Source organism: Silene latifolia, chromosome Y, assembly GCF_048544455.1.
Source record: "Silene latifolia isolate original U9 population chromosome Y, ASM4854445v1, whole genome shotgun sequence".
Taxonomy (NCBI): Eukaryota; Viridiplantae; Streptophyta; class Magnoliopsida; order Caryophyllales; family Caryophyllaceae; genus Silene; species Silene latifolia.
Genome location: NC_133538.1, coordinates 227,129,620 through 227,138,382, shown reverse-complemented (window position 1 = coordinate 227,138,382; position 8,763 = coordinate 227,129,620). Strand labels below are relative to the sequence as shown.

The window sequence follows — 8,763 nt, the reverse complement described above, 5'->3', positions numbered from 1 at the left end:
GCGTCAAAGGATACCGAACTTGCTCCGGAAGACACTTTGGAAGCGAGAAACAAGGGGCTCGAAATACCAATTACGGTTCCCTTCCCGAGGCGGCTGCAGAATACCAAAGTTAATCAACAGTTTGGCAAATTTGTTGAACTTTTGAAGAGTTTGGAAGTTTCCGTGCCGTTCACTGAATTGCTGACCAAGGTACCCTCTTATTTAAAATTTATGAAAGAAATTTTAGCACGTAAGAGGACTATTAATGATAATGAGACCGTAGCTTTGACGGAGGTGGGGTCAGCCCTATCTCAAAATAAGCTACCTCCTAAGCAATCAGACCCGGGTAGTTTTTCGATCCCTTGTCACATCGGTATGCAATTGATTGATAATGCGCTATGCGATTTAGGCGCTAGCGTAAGTGTTTTACCTTTGTCTCTAGCTAAGAGACTTGGTGTGACAAAGCTGAGTTGCACCAACATGACTGTCCAGATGGCCGACCGTAGTTTATCACGGCCACTAGGTGTAGCAGAAGACGTACCTGTTCAGATCGGGAAGTTCTTTATTCCCGTTGATTTTGTCGTCTTAGATATCCCCGAAGATGTGTACACCCCTATCATTTTAGGGAGACCATTTTTGTCCACTGCCCGTGCAGTGATAGACGTCGGGGGGAAGACTTTGACCTTTCAGGTAGGGGACGAGGAGCTGACTTTTCATCACCCAAGTTCGGAGGGCTCCCATGCAAGCTCGGCCTTGCAATGCCCTCTCTTCTGTTGACCCTATTATTGACACTCCGGATGAAAATTTGGAGAATATTTCTTGTTATTGCTAACCCTCCGCCTCATACCGAGAGCAAAAAGGAGGAAAATTCGTCTGTTTTCCTTATCGCAGTACGGATGAAGGCAAGAAAGGAGTGTCAAGGGACATGGTGCAACCATTATCAATCAAACTGGAGCCAAGGATGCCAAAGAAGATGACAGAGGGGCGAGAACGAACAGATTCGAACCTACATAGATTGGAACTATGTTCCTCCTCCTCTTGCAAACAGTAATTCAAGCTCATGGAAATCAAAGAGGACGGTCAGCATCGCTGAAGTGACGTCCTCCAGTCAGAAGCCCACCAAGGGGCTACTGAAAGCTGATGGGAATTAAACGGGGAAATTCCCCGTGTAACAAATTGTAATAGATATTTGTTTGAATTTCTTTTGAATTTCTTTATTACGTTTTTAATTAGGACAATTAGTTTAGACAATCCTTTAGCTTAGATCGAGACTATAGATCGTGTTTTCTCGCGTATTTGGTATTTTGGGATGTGTTTGGATATGTTTTACGCAGGTTTGGGGAAGATTCACGCAATTCGAGGAAGAAGGGACGAACTTCAAAGAGTCTACACGAGGAAGTCCTCGATCGAGTACTTTTTGTACTCGATCGAGTGGAAAATGGGTCGATCGAGCCGTCTGGTTACTCGATCGAGAAAAGCCAAAGAGGAACAGGTCGATCGAGAGGGTTCTTACTCGATCGAGCAAAGGGGACAAACAAAGTCCTCGATCGAGTGATTAAAACCACTCGATCGAGTGAAATGAAACAGTGGACGGGAGTTTTCTTTCTTAAAACTCTTATTTTCCTAATTCTATTTCATTTCACTTTTAATTTCCGTCTAACTCCCCCTTAATGTGCGATTGATTTCTCCCCAAATCCCCAATTTTATTGCCCAAAATCTCCAAATCCACCACCTACAATCCCTTCATAGCTAATTAATCTTCAATAGCCCCTTTTTTTCCCCCTCTTTTGTGCTTGTTTTCGCGGTTTTTAAAGGGAATTAGGGTTCGCGGGTTTTTCAATCGAAAATCCGCCTTTGTTGCTTGTTATTTGAAGTTTAATTGCTTGTATAGGATCATCATCATCAAGTAAGTGTTTCTTTCACACTCTTTGCATTTTCTCTTCAATTAATTCGATTTTCATGAGGTGATTTGAATTAGGGTTCGAAAATCCCATGTCTAGTCGATTTGTTTCGATTTATTTGTGTTTATTTACCCTTGATTAGCTTGTTGATGATCTTACCCCAATTCCCCACTGTTTCCACTTGTTTAATTCGAAATTCGCGCAAGATTTCGCGACTAGGGCTTCTCAGTCGAATTTTTCGACTGCTAGACGGTTTTTATGCTGCCATGCTCCGTTTAGCTTCAGTCCATGCTTCCTTGCTCGTTGTTAATGTTTTTCCGTCTCGTCGCCATTACATGCCATAAATAATCGGAAATCTTGCCCTGCGAGTCGACCTTTTCGCCTGCTAGTAGACTATATGTTGCCATATGTCGTTCTTTGCTCATTTCAGTCTCTATCAGCAGTCATACTGTGTCTTTTATTCAGCACTCGCATAATGAATTTCGAAGTTTTGAGGAATTGTTGGGTTTTACTTGCTGTAAGTCGATTTGTTTCGACTGATAGGGCCATTATTTGCTGTCACATGTTGGTTAACGGTTGTTTTAACCACGGTTAGCAGCATCTTCTCTTATCATGCCCTTTTAAATTTGCAGGATGGATGCTAGTTCTTTGCCTTCTACTAGTACGTCCTCCAGCCCGTCCGCGAGCGAGTCAGTGGTCCCTGCTGTCACCACTACTTCTGCCCTGGTTACCACCATAGTTCATTCTTGTCTCCGCCTCTACCGAGACCTTTGTCCATGCTGGAACGAGGATTCATCCCTCGTTTTCCGTCTCCTGGCATGGCACCACCGAGGCCACATCAGCAGGCTAGCCAGTTAGCCATCACCTCCAGCCCATCAGCGGCTACAGCTACAGCTACGGCTACAGCTACAGCTACAGGAGAGGGCGACCTCACACCTTTACAGCGGATGCCCACGGTACATTACTGAGATGAGACGGGATATGGCTTTGGCTGTATTCCCGCTCTACGAGTTCCATATTCGAGCCCGGCGACCGATTCCAGAGGGGTGGCCACATCCCTCCTTCTACCGATACCCAGCGGACGGGTACCCTCCACTACCTTCTCGACTCGAGAGGAGGAGGCGGAGGAGACACCGGCAGACGAGAGGTGCTTGATTACTGGCCGAGCAGCGGCACGCCGAGCCGCCGAGAGAGGAGGCGAGTGACCCTCCGTTCGACCCGGTCCGGAGGATCACCGAGATGACGACCGAGTCCCCCTTGTTTGTTGCTTGGTTTGGGGAGACCGTTTTGTTGAGTCGAGTGCGGAGAGACGGCGGTGCCGACGACGAGTAGCTACTGGTTTACTCACTTCCCCAGAGAGGCCAGAGAGGAGACCGTTTTCTGGCTGGTTTGGGGAAGTTCGTGTTTTGTATGTTCTCTTACTCTTTTTATTTCGTCTCCTTTATTTTCCTTTTATTGGTTGTATACTCCCATCCCCCATTTTTTCTCGGGTGTATCTTTGGAGGACAACGAGGGCGTTGTCCGTTTTGGTTTGGGGAGGGTATTGTATCCTTTTCGAGTCCGCATCCGCATTTGTTTTGCATTCACGTTTAATTTTTCAGTTTGCATTTGTTGTTTATTTTCATAAAAATCAAAAATCCAAAAAATTAGAAAATGTCAAAATTCAAAAAATTTCACGTTTATTTTTGCATTTAGGTTGAGTCGGAACGGTAGATTCCCGTGATGAAATTGCACTTTAACTTGTCAATTTACTTGAGCCTTGCACCTTATTGATAGTTTTTAGCTTTGTCATACGCATAATCTACGAATTTCTGTTCAAATAATAGCTGACTGTCTAGACTTGACCTATAAACTGGCAAACTACTTAAAAATTCTGAGTTTTAGAGCCATAACTGGTGACATTCATGACCAGTTCATTAGGAATTTTGAGAGTAGTACTCCTTGCATAGCATGTTTGTCTCATTTGCACATTTATGACATTCAATTTCTCGTCAAATGCACATATTCGGGTTTGTGGTTGGTGTCACATGCAGGGAGGGTCTTGCAAATTTCCCTTTCTTTACATCTTTCACCCATTTAGCTCCACATTGACCAAAACTTGCCTTTTTGACCCATTAACCACATTCCAAACTAAGCCTGCCTAGTCAAGCTAGTTAGTCTGTCCTTTTGTGGTATGTTTTTCGTTGCAGTTTGGTCCGTAATTCCCGTTTGGAGTTGGTGTTTGTATTAAGGAAGGAGAGAAAAAAAAAAGTATTGAAAAAGAAAAAAAAAAAAGAAACGTGAAAGAAAGAAAAGAAAAAAAAAGAAAATGAAAAAATGATGAGGATTCACGTATACAGTGAACAAAAAGAAAAAAACAATTTTGTGAAAAGTTGTACCCTCTTGTCAGAGTTGAGAAGATGTTTGAGGATGTACAATTGAAAAAGGTTGTTTGTTCCAGTTAGTATCTTCAGACGGTGTTTAAAAAAGGGAACTTTGTGACCGTCTAACTCCTCCACTCTTATTCTATAATTTTTGAGAAGATTGTGCTTTGAGTCTAGTGAGTTTTGTGCCAAGTGAAGGGCACCTGTGTTTAGTCTTTCAGTCAGTTGAGATCCGGATGGTTTGTTGTGGTCCTGTTAGGAACTAGCTTGACGCTTTTACCTCCACATTTCCATAACTTGTTTTGCCTTTTCTCACCTGAACCTCACTATTCCCATATTATTTGCAAATCCTCTATTTGTGACGGACATTATTGGTTGGAGTGTGTGCATTAGTACTTGAATTGTCTTTCATTTTTGTTGCATGCATGCTATGTAGGTCGCAGTTAGGTGAGTGACTGCCTTTTCTTCTCTCTTTTACATATAACATTTGCCCTTTGCTTCATGAGAGAAGAGTGACCACGTGAGAGTCCAATTTTGTTGGTCTTGCAAGGTCGATAGGTCACTTTATTTCGAAACGACTTATAATTCGTTTGCGTATTGACTACTTAGCTTTAATCGTTGATCTTCGTTGCATTAAATTGGTTCAAGTAGACAAGTTAAGCTAGCTCGGAGTTATCATTTCCGTTCCATTAGTTTAGTTTTGAGTTTACTCGAGGGCGAGTAAAGGTTTGGTTTGGGAAGATTTGATACGTGCCTAATGTATAGTCTTTTTGGCCTATTTCAACACGTATTTCTATGCATTTCTATCTTTGTTTTTATAGTATTTTGCCCCGAATTGGCTACTTTGGTGTATTTGGTCCTTTTTGTAGGAATGATCGCGGAAGTAGCGGAACCATACTCCTTTTCGTCCTTTTTGCATGCATTTAGAGGAGACGGGATTGTCCCAGAGTAAGACATTGCACTTGGAAGTGTCGTTGCATGCATTACGAGGCGTTTGGGTGGAGACGTGAGTTGAATTGAAGATACAAGTGCTTGATCGAGCCGTTTGGTGGTCGATCGAGTGGTTCCTAGGTTCCCTGAGGCTCGATCGAGCTATTCCTTACTCGATCGAGTAAGCTGCACATGACCAAGTCCTCGATCAAGTAACCCGCTTTGGTCGATCGAGGGACTTCTCTTTGAGATGATGGTCGATCGAGTGGTCTAATCTACTCGATCGAGAGGTTTTCACAGGCGTGGGCTTTTACTTAGTCCGTGGATGTTTTATTTCGCAAGTTTTCAGTTTTACTTTCTATTTAAACCTAAGTGAATTAGGTTAATAGACATCTTTTTTATCTATTATTCACTTGTTTACTCTCTAAGTTTCCACAGTAGAACTTTTGCTACGTTACTCTTGCTCCTTCAACTGTTACTTTTATTTTTGGGATTATTTCACTCGGACTCGGTTGTTCTTTACGCCGGAATCGCTTAGATTGTAATCTCCTCTCTTCCCTTAATAATAATTAACCTTCTTGTTGCTTTTAATTCTTGTTTATGTTATCGTTCTTTCTTGCCCTAATTTCCGTTATTGAATTCTATTATTATTTCATTATGTCATCTATTTGGGAAATTGTTTGTCGTTAGTTTTATTAAGAATATGAGTAGCTAAATCCTTTCATGTTGGGATTAGGGGATCTGCGGTAGGAAAATGACGACGTAGCGAATGACCTGGACGAATTGATTAAGAGGCTCTGTCACAATAGCAATTTAACTGTAATTCCCGACCTAGTTGAGTGCACGCTTCTATGTCACCCATTAAACTGGCTACAATTAATCCTGGATCGAAAGATTGGACTAAATAGGCCTGCTATAAACAGTAGACTACCCTAATGAGGACGAAAGTTAAGTTAGTGGTATTTTAGGGTGGGAAGTGGACCGAAAGGACCTTCTAATATCCGTCTCGCATTAGTTCGCTCGAGTCATTTCTCGCTAAGTTGTTGAACTACCGTAGTGAACCGAATTCCCGACATGTCCCCCTCTTATTGATAGTTTTAATTCACTTTCCTGCTTTACTGCCCTCTGCTTTATTTCTCTTACCTTTCAACTCCATAGTTTAGAAACCAAAATTCAATTCAACACCAATTGTTACCATAGGATTAGAAATAGATAGCTATGTTGCATTACCTCCCTGTGGATTCGATACTCGACTGCCTCTGCTACATTTTTAGTTGAGACCGTTAGGTTTTATTTTTGACAGGTACGCGACAGACGTGTCAATACTCGACTTACCTCTGCTACATTAGTTAGAGCCGGTTGGTTTATTTTTGATAGGGTTGCGACAGCCGTGTCATAGACTTATCCATAGATTATCTAGGATGGGAATGGGAATCAACCAGGGAGGTCCAACATTCATGGAAGCACTTCAGTTCTCATTAAAAAAGAATGTCCTAAATAGCATTGGGAAGGGAAAATAACCAAACATTAGTGAACATGGTTAGTATGGGCTTGTGGAATATTAGAGGCCTTAAAAAAGGGAATAAGCAAGGTGATACAAAGAGATTCTTGCATATTAATAACATTGGTTTCTTTGGATTCGTAGAAACTAGAGTTAAAAATAAGAATAAGAGTAGAATACAAAAACATTTAGGCATACAGTGGAACTTTCTAGATAATGAGGATATGACTGATAGAGGAAGAATTTAGGTTGTGTGGGATCCTAATGTGTTCAATGTTTCTTATATTAGAAAGGAGATGCATGTTATTCATGTTCATGTTACCTTTTTTGTTACTAGATATGAGTGGACTTGCTCCATTGTCAATGGGTGCAACAAGGATGCTGATAGTGGACCTTTGTGGAGTTTTTTGATTAATTTAAGAGGCTTAATTAGGGAGCCTTAGTTAATTATGGGAGACTTCAATAGTATCTTATATATGAATGAGAGAATAGGGTCCATTGTTACTGATGCAGAGGTTAAAGATTTTCAAAACTGTGTGGATGTGTGTGGTCTGTATGATTTAGTTTCAAATGGAGCTTACTTTACATGGAATAACAAGCAAGTAGGAAATGCAAGAGTTTTTAGTAGGATTGATAAGGTTATGGCAAATGATGAGTGGGTCTTAAATGGTCCCTCTGGAGTGGTATCTTTTCTACCTGAGGGGCTTTATGATCATAGTCCTTGTCTGATCGAGTTTGGCAAGATAGTGACAGGAGGAAAGGTAGTTTTAAGTACTACAATATGTGGGGCAAGAGTGAAAGGTTTTAGCAGATAGTATTAAAATAATGGAGTGTTTCTGTGAGAGGGTGTCTCATGTTTCAAGTGGTTAAAAAATTAAAGAGGTTGAAGTTGCCATTGAAAAAATTAAACAGTGAAGGGTATGGTGATATTGAGAATGTTGCTAGGGTAGCTAAGTTGTTATTAGAGAACATTAAAAGGAATTTACAAGTTGATCCTAAAAATGAGGTAATTCATGCTGAGGAAAAATCTGCTGCCTAAACCTTTATTAAGCTGGAGGAAGCTAGGATTTCTTTTCTAGAACAGAAAGCAAAAATAAAATGGATCAATCAGGCTGATGACAATACTAGGTTCTTTCATAGTTTTATCAACGCTAGGAGAGCCCAGAACAAGGTATTGAGAATTAAGGATAGAAATGGTCCGGTTTGTGGAGATACCAATACCATTGAGCAGGCTTTCATTGCATACTATCAGGTCCTGTCACCAAAGTTTGTTCAGAAGTGATGAGGAGAGGAACGACTGTGAGTAGTGAGCAAGCTAGACAGATGGTTCAGGAGGTGACCTCTGCTAAGATTAAGGCGGCTCTCTTCTCTATTCCAGTGGAGAAAGCTCCTGGACCAAATGGTTATTCATCAGGATTTTTTCATGATGCTTATGGGGTTGTTGGGGAGGATATTATTCATTTTGTACAAGAATTTTTTAAAGGTGGTAGAATTCTGCAACAAATCAATGCCACTAATATCACTTTAATACCAAAAAAAAGAGAATCCTAGTACTGTGCATGATTTTAGGCCCATTGCATATTGTAATGTCATTTAAAAATGCATTTTTAAAGTTATTTGTAACAGGCTGGCAGGGGTGTTGGCTGAAATTATCAGTATGAATCAGAGTGCCTTCATTAGAGAGAGGGAGATGGTGGACAACATTCTTATATGTCAAGATTTTGTGAGGCTTTACTGTAGGAAAAGTTGTTCTCCTAAAGTCATGATGAAAGTGGACATGAGGAAAGCTTATGATATAATAGAGTGGGAATTTGTGGGTGGTATGTTGGAGGCTCTTAGGTTTCCTTCTCAAATGGTGAACTGGATACTTCAGTGTGTTACTACAACTTCCTATACTATTTCCTTGAATGTTTACAATTTTGGGTATTTTAAGGGGAAAAGAGGCTTGAGACAATGGGATCCTATGTCTCCCTTGCTCTTTACCATTTGCTTAGAATACCTGACTAGGATCCTCAATGTGGTTACTACCAGACATGACTTCAGATTTCGTCCATTGTGCAGGGCTATGAAACTCAGTCACCTATCATTT

General features: G+C 41.1%; 1 protein-coding gene across 1 annotated transcript; it reads left to right on the top strand.

The window, feature by feature from the left end:
* Positions 1-7,123: 7,123 nt before the first annotated feature.
* Positions 7,124-7,956, top strand: LOC141630168 (uncharacterized). Its single transcript, XM_074443033.1, has 3 exons — positions 7,124-7,435; positions 7,555-7,680; positions 7,786-7,956. Exons 1-3 carry the CDS (start codon positions 7,124-7,126, stop codon positions 7,954-7,956), a joined length of 609 nt encoding a protein of 202 aa, XP_074299134.1.
* Positions 7,957-8,763: the final 807 nt, after the last annotated feature.

What these genes read in the sequence shown, in the direction of transcription:
- LOC141630168 (XM_074443033.1), top strand. Translation starts at nt 7,124, where the DNA reads ATGGGAGACTTCAATAGTATCTTATATATGAATGAGAGAATAGGGTCC. An exon ending in AGATAGTGACAGGAGGAAAG is followed by an intron (nt 7,436 to 7,554) that starts GTAGTTTTAAGT and finishes AAAAAATTAAAG; the next exon opens with AGGTTGAAGTTGCCATTGAA. An exon ending in AAGTTGATCCTAAAAATGAG is followed by an intron (nt 7,681 to 7,785) that starts GTAATTCATGCT and finishes TGGATCAATCAG; the next exon opens with GCTGATGACAATACTAGGTT.